This window comes from Pongo pygmaeus, chromosome 17 (assembly GCF_028885625.2).
Source record: "Pongo pygmaeus isolate AG05252 chromosome 17, NHGRI_mPonPyg2-v2.0_pri, whole genome shotgun sequence".
Lineage (NCBI taxonomy): Eukaryota > Metazoa > Chordata > Mammalia > Primates > Hominidae > Pongo > Pongo pygmaeus.
In genome coordinates, this window is record NC_072390.2 from 48,172,138 (window position 1) to 48,186,809 (window position 14,672).

Sequence of the window (14,672 nt, forward strand, 5' to 3'; positions counted from 1 at the left end):
ACTATGCATTGCCCAATCTCCATATTCAAATTCAAATAGTACCTACTGACTCCCAACTCCTGAGGCAGATATTGTCTATTTTTTATGTCCATACAATAGCTCAGTGACATAGAAATTATCATCAATTTGCGGGTTAGGACAGGAAGGCTTAAAAAGGTTAAATGGAATTGCGGCCACGCATTTATTAAATGATGATTCCTTTTCTTCATATGTAGATACTCTTCTTTTTACTGTGCTATTTTGCTTTATTTTAGGTATCCATTTTCAATTGGAGAAAAGCTCCAAGTGTGTAATTACAGTGGATATAAAAAAAGGAATTCAAATTAGTAATATCATTATCTCTCTCTGTTTCTAGTTTGTTCGAAGCAGGTAACTGATGAAGCATCTTCCACTCGAGATTCAAGCCTTACTAACACAGCAGTGCAAAGCAAGTTAGTGTCTTCCTTCCAGCAGCACACCAAAAAGGCTCTTAAACAGGTAAGATAGCTGCCATTTATTCTTTGTCCTTCAGTTCTACATACTTAAGGTAATGTGTGTTTTGCTGATCAAGTAAGTGAGAACCTAGCAATCAGAAAGCAGAATTTTCCTGAGGAATTCAACCCCATCCATGATATTCAGTTCAATAATTTTAATCTATGATAAAAAAAACTGGGAGAGGCTTGACTGAGAACTTTGATGTAAAATAGAAGGAATATGCACCCACTGAAAATATATAAAAATTTGTATTAACATTTTGTGTGTCTACCTGTGATTTATAGTGGTAAATCTGCTGGGTTCATAAATGCATTGCATATTTAAAAAATAACATCTCTATGTTTTTTGTGCTTATCTGATAGTATAAAAATAAATGATAATTTATTTCTTGTTACTGAGATACATTGTTACAAATAAGAAAAATGGTGAGTGTTGCTTATTTATATCTGGAATATTCATTTATGAGTGTTGTTTGGTGCTGAATGGCAGTTAAAGTTGCCATATTATTCTGCCATCACTGAGGCAGTACGGGCCTTTGTGGCCTTGCACTGAGATGGTGCAGGGAGGGGATAGTCACAAGGTTGGGCTCTGGGCACAGACATGCCCTGGTTTGAATTCTTGCTACTCACTTGCTGTCTCTAGGCAAGCCACTTTTCCTCTCTGAATCTTAAATTCATTATCTAGAAAATGTGGGAAATAATAGTATCTTGCTCCTGGGATTGATCCGAGAATTAGCTGAGGTAATAGGATGAAAGCACATGGTAGAGTGAGTGGCTCATAGAAATAATAGTGACTTCTGTCATACTGGCAAATGCTAAATTGTGCAGAGAAGAAAAGGAGGAGATGTTTTGGTTAGATGGAGCCATCGTATGATGATAACACAAAGAGTGTCAGTAAATGGAAGGTTCACGTATTTAATCCTGAATTCATAGTTTCCGCTTGTTTAAGTGCTTTCCTCTGATACAATCATCTATTTTGATCCTTCTATAACAACTCCCCCTTCAGCCACCCATTGATGACCTTTACCAGATCCAGGATTAGAGGTATCATTCTAGTGATACATGTATCACAAGGAAAAGAAAAATTATGTTTTCTAAAATAGAGTTTTTTTAAGTTCCACCAACCACTAAAGCTTCTTAATATGCACATCCAAACTTCTAGACTTAGAACATCTCTACCTGTCTTCTCCTGTACCTCAGACAAGAAAACATAGGAAAGAAACTTAACATGGTTATGCTGAATTATGTTACCTTCCTATTTCATATTATTGACTTTGCAGCATTTATATTGGAGGTAGTAATAGTATTTCACCCAGCATAGGTCAAGTACCCTTTGGAAAGCTTGCCACTTACTTCATTTGAAATGTTTTAGATGCCAGAGAACAAAACTGAAATTGGTGTTGAGATCCCTTTTTAATTGGTGAAATAAAAAATGGATATAGGTAGCAAAGCCTGGGCTACTCATTCGGACAGCAAATAAGATGCAGGTAATAAAATACTAACCAGAATAGAACAAAAGATACAAAAATGGACACTTGTGGCTGTGGCATTTAAGAAACATAAATGGGATCATAAATGAAACTCATACTTCTGAGGTTCAGTGACTTGGAAAATGTGCACACCATGAAATCTTCCTGTATATGAGTGGAAATATAAAGGTACAACTCTCTGCATTGTTCTATATCATTAATTTGTACTTTCATCATTTTGGTTTTGTATTATTTGAACATTTTTTACGATTAGTAAAACATTACAAAATTTTAAGTGATTTTTTTTGTTTTTGTGTTTTTTGTGGAGCATATATTCATGGGAACTGCCACTGCTTGCTTAGAGTCTGAGCTTTGTTTTAAGAATCCTGTCCTGAAAGCTTCTTAATGTCCTGAAAGAGTTATTAATTCATTTCTTCAAACTTCTATTTTATAACCTATAGCAAATTAGTAACCAGGAGAATATGGCTCAATATGTAGCAAATATGCTAATATTTGATTAATAATCAAATTCAGATTGGAAATATATTTAGAAGAAAAGCTATTCTTGCAGAATTTTGCCCAGATTCCATGTAATTGCTGAATTTCTTAAGACAGCATTGCAAAAGTTGACTGAACATGCAGCATTTTAAACTGTAGCAACCTCAGCAAATCTACAGCTTTCTTTTCTTTTGGATAGCTGAATGGCTGTGACCGTGTAGAATTTTTCATAAGTGTATTATATATATATATATATTTTTTTACATATACATGTGATCTGTGTTTGTGAATATATGTTTCATGTGTATGTATACATGCACAATCATAATCATATGAACCTAGGGCCAGAATGATCTTAAAAATAATTACATTAGCTAATAATTAACTGTTAAGGTTTCTAGACAGTGTACTCTCCATTTTACATGGGATATATTATTTAATTCTCATGCAAATGCTTTGAAGTATGTACTTATATCCCCATTTTTCAAAGGAAAAAACTAAGACCCAAGTCAGGTAACTTGCCCAAGATCACCCAGCAAGTAAATCTTAGAGATGACGTTTGAATCCAGAACTGTAGTTTCAGATTCTGCCCTCTTCACAAATACTGCCTTTCATCATATGCTTTGTAATAGTATAGACAAATTTTTGATGCTATCCAAGAAAATCTACATACTTGAGTGGTTATATAGCATATGGAAAGCAATACAGCATAGTTATTAAAAATAGCATTTCTGAACACAGGCTGCTTATGTTCAGTACCAGCCCATATTGATAACACACACTCCAATATATGTCATTGTTATTTTATTAGAAATATGTTGTGATTCAGTAGGACTTTAGTAGTCTATACATTAACCAGTGTAGACTCTTAGAAAGAAGTAGATTTAAAAATTTCCTAAAACCAAATAGCTTTATAATCATAAGTGGAGTAAAAAAAAGGTAATTTAAAACAAACTGTCTTACAAAATATGCCAGGCATAATTTCTCAAGTCTGAGGGCCCCCACTTTCTACCCCTGCCTAAAGCATGTTGCTACAGAGAGGGCTACATGTTTACAGGGCTCTTTGATGTCATAGCACTGTTGATTGCAGTGTAATTGTAAGCTGGACAATCTGGGAGCTATAATGTCCCTTGACGATTGACATGGAATATTTTTATTGCTCCCAAATATTTGAGTCCCTTTTACTTTCTAATCCTCAAAACGTTAGTTTAACATCATATGTTGGGCATAATTGCATGAATAACATATTGTTATTTCAGTAGTTGTCTTTTTTTTCTGCATAAGCATATTCAGAAGCCTCTGGAGAGCAGCAGATTGCTGATTATTACCTTGTTCCCTGTCTTCTTTCTGCCTGGGTATTTTAGTTATGATCCTAAAAAGTGTAAAAAGATTAGATTTTGAGTTTTAAAATATAATTTAGAAAGATTAAATTTTGGAAATTTTAAACAGGCACAAGATAATTAAAGGTTAAAGAAGAATGAGTTCTGTTACAGCAAGTGACATGGTAGTGAACATAACCTTTCTATGTTGTTTGTGTTGGTTTATTTGACTTCCTTCATTGTTTATTTAGGGTGGTAGAGTTTATTCATAAAGTTGCAGATGCATTTTCTTTTTGATATTGCAAAGCAGATCTATTCTTGGTATTTTGCGTTAGCTTTGTATGTTTGACCAATACTGTGAAATTCCAAAGGTTATATTGCATGATAGTAGTTTCTGAACATGGGCATTGACATTTATCACACTAGCAGCAATGTAAGTTGTTGGTGCCTGAAACAGCCTGCTGTTTTCTGTGTGTATTTCTAATCATTTGACTTTTAGCATTCACAGCATGTGATATTTTCAGATTTTCAGTGGAAGAGTTACTGCATTCGATGCATTCTTAAGCTACATTGCTTGTTTTTTTTTCGTTGTTAAAATAAAGCAGGCATTACTTGCTTAAAATTACAAGTTAACACAAAAGCCTCTGATTTGAAGTTTTATTTTATTTTTCCATTAGGATAGGAATGAAACCAATCCATATTTTTAGAACTATCTAACAGGCTTTCTGTCTGAAAAATCAAATGTTTATTTAAAGGTTTTTTTTTTTTCCTCTTTTTGCAAGAAAGTATTGCAATATGTCACTGGAGAAAAGCATGCACAGTCAGCATCTTTTGATTTCTTTCCTTGCACTTAGAGCCAGAATTGAATTGATATGAGTGTGATACGATCTTTACTTTTCCTAGACTGGGTTAGCTATGTTGTGTGTGTTTCCTTTAAAAAGTGCATTTATTTCCAGGGTTAAGCTTGTAAATTTCTTTCATATTGAATAATACCTTGAAGCATTAAACTTGAAATCCAATTATACTCCTTCTCATAACACCATCGATATTGAGATTGTACTCTGTGTGGTTTAGACAGTGGAACATTATACATATGACCGGCTTGAAGGTACATTCCTTCATAGTAGACTGCATTTACACTCACCATCTGCTTGTTTATTTTGATTCTGATATTGCTTCTTTCTGTATTTGAAATGACAGAATTTAAAGTTGTTCTACAAGATAGTCCATTAGCATTCCACAGTACAGCTAAGGCTTGAGACAGTTGGAGGTGTCTCATTTATATCCCCCCCTAAAATGAATCTAGACTAAAATAGACTGATTATGTAATATCTGTCAAAATAAATCACATTATAGACAAATCAACAGGGCCACCACTAGCTAATTAAGACTCTGATGTATAATAGAAAAAGCTGCCCCTTCCAAGTTGTCACAACAAAATATAACATCCCCTCTTTTAGGGTACCCCTGTACAGGACACGGCATCCATGACTATCTAAAGTGATCTTCTTAATCCTATTTTCTTAATCTATTCCATAAATTTATAATACCCAGTCTGTGAGATACCCAAATATAGATAATCACAAGTTAATTTGCAGATGATTTCTGTTATATATGTAGCATAATGTAAAATAGGAATTTTCTTGTTTTCTTAGAATTTCAGCAAAAGCTCAAAGCTGCAGACAGTATGATACCAGTAACCCTGTTTAGAAGAGAGGTGTTAGACATAGCCGCAAAGGACTAAGAGGAGGCCAGATGATCAATTGAACAAACTCCAACAGATGTATAAAAAATAACTCAAGATTTGGGGGGTGTGTGTTCCAAACCTTGTACTTTGAAGGATTATGAGATTTGTTAAATCAGAGGGCTGACCATAATGGCTAGGCTACACGTTGTACAGTGGGACAAGGATGCTGACTGTGCTTGTGGCCTGAGCAGGTGCTGAACAGCTAGTCAAGCATGGGGAATTTGTAAAGACCTTGCCTAGGAAAGCTGCCTACTTAGGTGAGAGGAGCCCTGTATATAGAGCCTGCACTGAGGGGAAGTGCGGAGGTCAGCTAGAGAGAGCGTGGTTTATGTCAGTGTTGAATGTAGTTTCAGAGGCCTCTCAGCAAAAGCCTCTTATGTATCCACTAATGCAGGCCATAAAAATCTAGCAGTTGGCCTTCTGCCTCCCAGAAGGTTATGGTGTCATGGCTATGACAACACTGGTTAAGATAACTTTGCTCTAGTCTTCTCACTCGTATTCTCAATCCTAATCCTGGGGATCTCAGAAAAAAAGAAAGGAAACAAAGGAATAACAAAATCAGGAAACCCTTTCCCAGTGAAATTTCTGATTTGAGACATAGGCATGGTCTGGGGAGGGTAGAAGGGAAGCTTTATATTTGACCTCATGTTTTTCATCCTGAATATAAGTCCTCCTATCTAATGTATAAAGCCTTGGCAACCATTTTGGAGTTCTTTGCTTTCTCTGTAAACTCCCTACTCCTTTTTTCCATCTACTCCATTTTTGTTTTTTGTTTTTTAATTTCTGGAATAATCAAAAGTTATCCCTGCTAGTGGATGTGATACTATTTTTTTACTTATTGGAGACTCCACAATTTTCACACAACCAGTTTCTTCTTGTCATTTATGTCTCACTTCCTTTGTTGCCTCCAGAGAGGCCATTTCTGACATCCCACTCTAAATTGGTTCTCCCCGCCCAAGTTACTCTACTTCATCTTTCTGGCATAATTTTCTTAGCACTTGTATGTGAGTGGAACACTTATATTATTTCATGTATTTCCTTGTCAATCCTTCACTAAAATGTGGAATAATTAAAACTACTATCCTATTCACCATTATAAATCAGCAGCACTTATGCTACCATACAACTGAATAAGGTCTCAAAAATTCATTGGTTGCAGAAAGGATAAGTTATATAAATAACAAAAAATGACATTTGTTGAGTATTTACTATGTAAGGTAAACTCTGCTAACCACTGTTGTGCAGATTTTCTGTTTAAAGCATCTTGCCTGCACTAATGCCTCTGTTTTGTAGGATATTGACCCAAGTCATTTACCCAGCAGCTAGTTAGTTAAATCTTTCTCTACAACTCCTTAACCACTACTGCATCACACTGCCAATTTTTCAGAAAATTCTGAAATTCTGTAAAATTCTTCTGTAATCCAGGTACTTTGGGAGGCTGAGGCAGGGAGATCACTTGAGGTTAGGAGTTCAAGACTTGTCTGGCCAACATAGTGAAACCCTGTCTCTACTAAAAACAAAAAAATATTAGCCAGGGGTGGTGGTGCACACCTGTTATCTTAGCTACTTAGGAGGATGAGGTGGGAGGATTGCTTGAACCCAGGAGGCGGAGCTTGCAGTGAGCCGAGATTGCACCACTGCACTCCAGCCTGGGCATCAGAGCGAGACTCCATCTCAAAAAAAAAAAAAAAAAAAAAGGAAAAAGAAAATCTTTTTATATAGTAGGCATTTAGTTTTGTTTACCTACAGACACATAATATGTGTCAGTGCTTTTAAAAATATTGTACTAAGAAATAGTCAGGTTGTCTGATCAGGAGACATATATTCAAAAAACATCATACAAACAGGCTCAATATTGGTTACCTTCCTTTATCCTTGCCTTGACTATACCTTGTCTTTTTAAAATTAAAAATTGCTATGGGTTTTTATTCTTATATTATTTTTATTATGGTTTTCTTCTGTCTGATTACTAATTTTTCTATAGCAGAGTCCTCTCAGCTCTAGAAATTGAGGTCAAAATTTTCGTTGCTTTAATTACTATTTACCACAAATGCTCAAAAAGACATGCCAGCTTTGACTTTATGATTCCAGCTTCTAGTTAGTTCATCTTTTTTTCCCTAAATATTTTCTAAAATAACTCTCTAACCACACACACACACACACACCACACACACACACACACACACACACACACACACACACACAAACTGACTATTTTTAAAATGTCTAATTTTTTTCCATGAGAAGTAGTTTAAATATATGCTATAAAGACTCCTAAAAATTGATCACTCTTTGTGCAGGCTTAATCGTTTTGTGAAGTCTTACATAATGGGCAAAGATGGACTTAATTGTAATTTAAATTGCTATGCTATGTTGCTGTATTCTGTTTTATTATTGGATTGATAGGTTAATTTCTATACAGTACTTTGAATACTTATACAATGCTAGACAGATTGATTCAATTATGTGCAAAATTTATGTGCAATTATGTATACATCTTGAAGAAAGAGTAAATGTCTTAAATATTTTATGACACATATGTCCTCATTAAATATATTATTAACAGCAGGCTAAAGGTGAGAAGGATGGCATCTTATTAATCTTAGTATTTTTTGCCCCTCTCCCATATATAGTACCTGGGTACTTTATGAAAACTTAATAAATGTAATAATCAAAGAAAATATGTCTTATGTTATCATTAGCAACCATATCATTTGTAATGGATTTCCCAAGCCTTTACCTTCTCATCAGGCTTTAAATCTTATCTGAATAAGTTGTCTGCATAATTTAAATGCTTTCTCTCATTTAAATGGTATTTAATTTTCACTTCTATAATTATTTATTGCTAAATCTTATGGTTGACAAGTTGGACATCAGCTAATACCCTTTGCAAATAAAAGGACATCGTTTTTTGACAGCAAGGGGAAATACAGTCAAGGCAGCCTTTCAGGAGATTCTGACAACTCTCAGTCGAGGAACATTAATCAAGTAACTGGGATGTTGTAAAATTGGTAGAAATTACATAGAAACTAGGAATAAAAAGGATTGAGACAGTATGAAACCAGCCTTTTAACCTTTTGAGGAGTTTTAGCATTCCCGTGGCTGTGAATTTAATGGCTCTTCAGTTTCGTGTGCTTAAGACCCTTTTTATTACAGGTAATTTTCTGTATAAAGTGATCAGCTAGATAAGCTGTATTTCAAAACTTTTAAATGTCTTTTATTACATTATCATCACCGTGGTCGATTCATTTATGAAACACAAAGTGCTCCCATTTGGAGAGATTTATTCTTATATTCATTTTTTCCTGGATTTGCTAGAACCTGTCATGTTCGTGTTCTGAAGGTTAATGCCCAAAGTCAAGCAGACAGAAGCCAAGTGCTGCAAGGTTTCCAAGATTAGGACTGATTCCCTTCACAGAAATAAATGATTCCTGCCATGTTCAGTGATTTTGTGCAGTGCTCCCCACGGCTGAGTGAGTGCATCAGTACTGTAGTCCTTACATGCTGTACATACTGATGACACTCAGTGTTAACTTGATTGACTGAGCGGTGCGCTGGAGAGGACGCACCTGCGAGAGAAGTGCAGACACATATATTTTTATTCTGGTTTCGAAACATTTATTTTACATTCATTTGACTTGGGAGTCATAGTTTCAAATTCCATGGACTCTCAAGCCACAGTGCTAAGGCAGAAGAAACCATTAAGTGCTGCTTTGTTGATAGAATTATACCGAAAATGGTCTCGGGCTTATACCCTTTGCCAAAGCCTGATTTTATGCTTTTGAGGGAAAATGACATGAAGGTAACTATTAAGAATCCTGAGAAATTAGGGGCTCTGTGGAATTTAAGTCTCTTAAGAGATTCTATCTAATGATGGACAAATGAGTCATTTAATTCAATTATGAGAAATTATTTTGGCTATATTTTTATGTTATATCTTTTTATTATGTTTTGTAGGCTTTGAGGCAGCAGCAGAAAAGAAGAAATGGAGTCTCAATGATGGTAAACAAGACTGTTCCTCGTGTTGTTTTGACACCATTAAAGGTGTCTGATGAGCAGTCGGATTCGCCTTCAGGTAAAGAGCTGAAATATCATATGCTTGGCCAGTTTCTTCCTGGAGGAGACTTCCTCACTGAAAGAGATGTCATGATTTTTTTCTGAAACTGAATAATACTTCCACTTGAGGTTTGGTTTAATTTCTTTATACCTTTGACTCAGTGATTCAAAAATATAGACTATTTCCAGTTTAGAAAAGAAAAAGATACCAGCTTGCTTGCTCATCATCAGCAAATGTCTTCATTTGCTAATGACAGTAGGTGTAAGAAAATGTGTAGGTGAATTTTGTTGTTGTTGTTGCTTTGGCTTTTGTTTGAATGTTGAACTTTAAGGGTGGACCACATGCTGTTGTATAATACCATCAAAAGCAGTTCTCTGTGAGTGTGAATTTGTTTTTCAGTCCTGTGCTGCAGAATCAGAAATCCTTTTATTAGTTTTTGTGTTCTGACAGCATTCTTCTCACCCCAGTGCAGCCCTGACCTTTTCTTCTAATTTACCTTCTGTCACTTTATCGGCTATGTACTATTCTATTTATTGTAGATTAACGTTTGTGTTTTCTGGTCATACTTCAACATAAAGTTATTTATAAAGGTATAATCTCTCCCTCTCTTCAAGATTCCTTTCTTTTTCATCTTTCTGTCTCTGTCTTGTATTGTCTCAGAGTGGCATAGTATTGTTCAAGCTTATTCGTGTATTTTACAAAAGACCTGACTCTATTTCTTTTAAAAGCTATCAGATCAGTGAACGTAGTTTTGACTCCACTATTAGGCCATCTGTTCTTGCTTTTTGTTCTGTTTGATTGATTTATTGGGCTTCTCTTTTTATATCCAGTAGGGGAATCAGATTGTGGCCAAAGGTAGTGTATTAACTCTAGAAAAGGAGATTATATCTGCAGTTCCTCAAACAATTTTAGATTTTTCTTTTCAAGGACAGCTAGAGAAGATAATGACATAATAACTATTTCCTTTTTTAGGATCCGAATCTAAAAATGGTGAAGCAGACAGTTCAGATAAAGAAATGAAACATGGGCAAAAATCTCCCACTGGAAAACAAACAAGTCAGCACTTAAAACGATTAAAAAAGTCTGGTTTAGGTGAGTGTTTAATAGACTATGCCATTTCACATTTTAGAAATTTGTGTTTTTTCAAATAAATTATCCAAAATTCTCGGAAAATTTTTTTAATGATTAAACAAGGAAATTAAAATTTCCCTCCATTTATCAAAACCAAAAAGGATGCTAAATAAGGAAACATTGTAGTTACAACTGAATGGTCTTAAGCCTATTACTAAATTTGTGAATGATAATATTGGATGAAGCAGAGGGTAAACATAAGAGACTTAAAATGATACATGTAAAATAATTATCTGCAGGGTCATGATACTATCTAATGTGCAGTGTTTTGTCTGTGCAACTAGGTTTCACTTTATTGGAATATGCTGTATTGGAAGAAAAAAATGCAATCTTTATAAAGGGTTCACTGAACTGGAGAGTACATTGTCAGTGGGGTCTGCTGCAGTAAAATTGCTCTTCCTTGCTTTTTGTCTATGCTTCTTAAAATATTTAGTAGTGCCTGTCTGAAAAAATAATGTAAAATTGCTGAGAAATGTGGGAGACACAGGCCACGCATCTTTCAAATCAGCACCAGGTTTTCTTCGACATACTTCTTTCCTGATAACTTTTCATCAGGAACCCACAACAGCATTCAGGGAGAAAAGAACATGAGAATTAGAAAGACAAAAATAAACATATCCTGGTTTGAACATTAGAATTCTCAACTGCGACTGGCTTGTTGCTGCACCTAGATCCTGATGGCTTCATTTCTCTGAGTTGTTTTACCTGTGAATAGGATCATGATAATAACCTGGATCATTATAATATTTTGTAAAATGTTTGGCAGAAACTGCAAATTTATTGACACGAACTTTATTACCTGTTCTGCCACTTACTTTCTTGGCAACTTGAGATAATTCTTATTTGCAGAGTGTATTTGTTTATAAAATTCAAGATTTTATCTGATTTTTTTTTAGTAAAGTTTTGTCAGTTGATACTATATGACAGACATTTTGCTAAATCTTGGGACATACTTCTAATTAAAAGACTTTAAATAGGATTTATTTATATTTAAATAAGAGACCTTTAGGAAAGCAGAATCTCTTTTTTATTTAAAGTCTTTAAATATAGCATACTTCTTTGTTTTGCATTATTTTCAAGGCTAAATAATTTTAGTTATTCTCTAGCCCAAAATGTATGTTTGTGTATAACCATACTTACCGATACATGGACATATTCTTTCCTAATACTCTGGGTGTTGTAAGTATTTTAATATAAGTAGCTTCTGAAATAGAAAACTATAGTGGGAGAATGATAGATAAAGAATATACTAAAAATCCAAACCAGTACCACATTATCATACACTAAGGGATTTAAACATCTGTGACCTTTAGTTAAAAACAGTCAGCTACCAACCTCTGTAAAGTTAGTACCATGTAATGAGTGTATGAAAATTTAAGGCACAGGGACATCCCCATTTATTTCCTTAGTAACTTCAGGAGTGAAAGTTACTAAGGTATACCCTTATCAGTATCCTCTTGGGCTGGGATCTTCAGTCATTTTTTTTTTTTTTTTTTTTGAGACAGGGTTTCGTTCTTGTTGCCCATGCTGGAGTACAGTGGTGCCATCTCAGCTCACTGCAATCTCTGCCCCCAGGTTCAAGTGATTCTCCTGCCTCAGCCTCCTGAGTAGCTGAGGCACTGCCACCATGCCCAGCTAATTTTTGTGTTTTTAGTAGAGACAGGGTTTTACCATGTTGGCCAGGCTGGTCTCAAACTCCTGACCTCAGGTGATCCTCCTGCCTTTGCCTCCCAAAGTGCTGGGATTGCAGTGGGCCACTGTGCCCGGCCCAGGATCTCTTGTATTCTGATTTTTGTACCTTGAAGTCCATGCTCAATGAATTAGATAATCAAAATTTGTTTTAATACTGAAAGTCAACTGAAAGATATAAAGACTGATATACAAGCCTGCTCTTAGGAAATCCTGCATGCCACTAAATACCTTATATGTTAAATATTGTGTTGCTGAAGTATTTCGGCTGACTTGTTAGCAAATTAAAAGATAATGAAAGAGCGCCCCCTGATCTTTCAAACCTGCTTTGTTCTAGACTACAAAGTAATGGAGATAATGAAACTACTTTAATGGAGGAATGGAGAAGTGAAGTCACATTCACTGGCCATATATAATGGAATGGTCTAGGTATTTTGACATAAGTTATGTCTTTTAATTTTACTTCAATTTTGTATAGTAGAATGACATCTGTTTTACAGCTGAAGGAACTGAGATCCTGAAGGGTTAAGGAGGTTACATGAAAATGACACAGCTAAGTGATACAAGCCAAGGCATATCTAACTCCAAAGTCTAAGCCATTCATTTTGGATAGAATCTGAATGTCAAATCATCTAACCTGTATTTTAGACCAGTAGGTGCCACTGAAGGAAATACAAGAAATGACATGGTGAGACTACCATAGGTGTTAAAGTGCAGGTCTAACTACACATGGAAGGAGAGCTAGTAACTGTAAGATTTCTCACCCTATCCTGTATCAAACACAAGGAGGAAGAAGGTGAGATTTAAAATAAGCCAGTTGAAGTACAATTCTGTCAAAAATAAACTGCAAGTGTTTACTGGGTAGGAACTGTGACTGGCTGACTAACCTATCAAGCAGCTGAATGGAATGGCTTATTTTGTGCAAATGAAGTCAGTAGTACTTTCAAAGTTTCCAATATATGCCCAGCAGTAGAAAATGAAAAAACACGGAATGAAAGGATGGGCCTTAAATGTAACCATCTCCAGAAAGTAACCCATGTCTTTTTTTTTTTTTTTTTTTTTTTTTTTTTTTTTTTTTGAGACGGAGTCTCACTCTGTCGCTCCAGACTGGAGTGCAGTGGTGCGGTCTTGGCCCACTGCAAGCTCTGCCTCTCGGGTTCACCCCATTCTCCTGCCTCAACCCCCCAAGTAGCTGGGACTACAGGTGCCCACCACCACACCCAGCTAATTTTTTGTATTTTTAGTAGAGATGGGGTTTCACCATGTTAGCCAGGATGGTCTCGATCTCCTGACCTCATGATCCACCTGCCTCGGCTTCCCAAAGTGCTGGGATTACAGGCGTGAGCCACTGCGCCCAGCCACCCATGTCTTTTTTAGACAATGATGTTTTTAATGTCCTGTTAGAATCAGACTGATATTTAATACTCTGTAAGGCATATTTACATACATTCTGCTCTTTGCCATTAAGTTGTTAACTCCTTGGAACAGTGGCCTTTCTGTCTACATCTGTAGTCCTTACTACAGCCATCATAGCCCTTCTGTTTAGTAGGTTCTCAATGAGTTTGGAATGAATGACTGGTTCTAATTAACTGAATGGCCTAGAAGTTTGGATGAATGAATGACACATCCTAGGGGGTCCAGCATAGTGAAGCTCCTCCTATCTTCTTGAATAAAAATGATCCTGTGTTTGTGGAGAATGTCATTCTTTGCATACCAGCATGTAGCAGAATCAATGCAAAGGAGTGATCCCACCTCATATCCTTTAACCAGCCAGATAGAGACAGCCTGTATTCCCTATTCTATTTTTTCCACCTGAGTTAGACATCTAATTCATACGGTCTTGGAAATGAGGTTTTTTACTTTCCTTGCCTTCTCTAGGTAGTGGTAGGTATGTGTAAGTCCTAACCTGTTGAAACCACGCTGAATTAAATGCTATAAGTCTGTTCTAATTTAAGTTAATAATTCTGAAACAAAATCTAGTGAAAACCAGAGTTCAGGGTGTTAGTCTACAATTCTTTTCTCATTGTGATATTTTCCTAAAAGGATAGAAGGTTCTTCTGATTGTCCCCTGAGTGCTTCCTCTTGATTTCTAGCAATTATTAGTTGCTTTATCAGATTGCAAGATACTCACCCTGTGCAAGGCCTGAGTTTCACTTGGGCCTTAGCATCTAAGGAGTATAGCCCAAGAGACAATGGACCCCAGTATGTTCTCTCAACACTCTTCAGTACGGGAAGCTCCATGGACCCCCTCAGACCTTTTCATGCTCAGCTTCCCTAGAGAGGGTTAAA

The 14,672-nt window shown here is 35.8% G+C and overlaps 1 protein-coding gene across 8 annotated transcripts in view; it reads left to right on the top strand.

Moving 5' to 3' along the window:
- Positions 1-14,672, top strand: part of ASXL3 (ASXL transcriptional regulator 3) — a 173,262-nt gene that overhangs the window by 83,300 nt on the left and 75,290 nt on the right. For all 8 annotated transcript variants that reach the window (XM_054460883.2, XM_063653528.1, XM_063653529.1 and 5 more), the window contains 3 exons: positions 356-477; positions 9,464-9,581; positions 10,536-10,655. In XM_054460883.2, the coding sequence (XP_054316858.2) occupies positions 356-477; positions 9,464-9,581; positions 10,536-10,655 (360 nt within the window). The remainder of the gene's footprint in view (positions 1-355; positions 478-9,463; positions 9,582-10,535; positions 10,656-14,672) is intronic.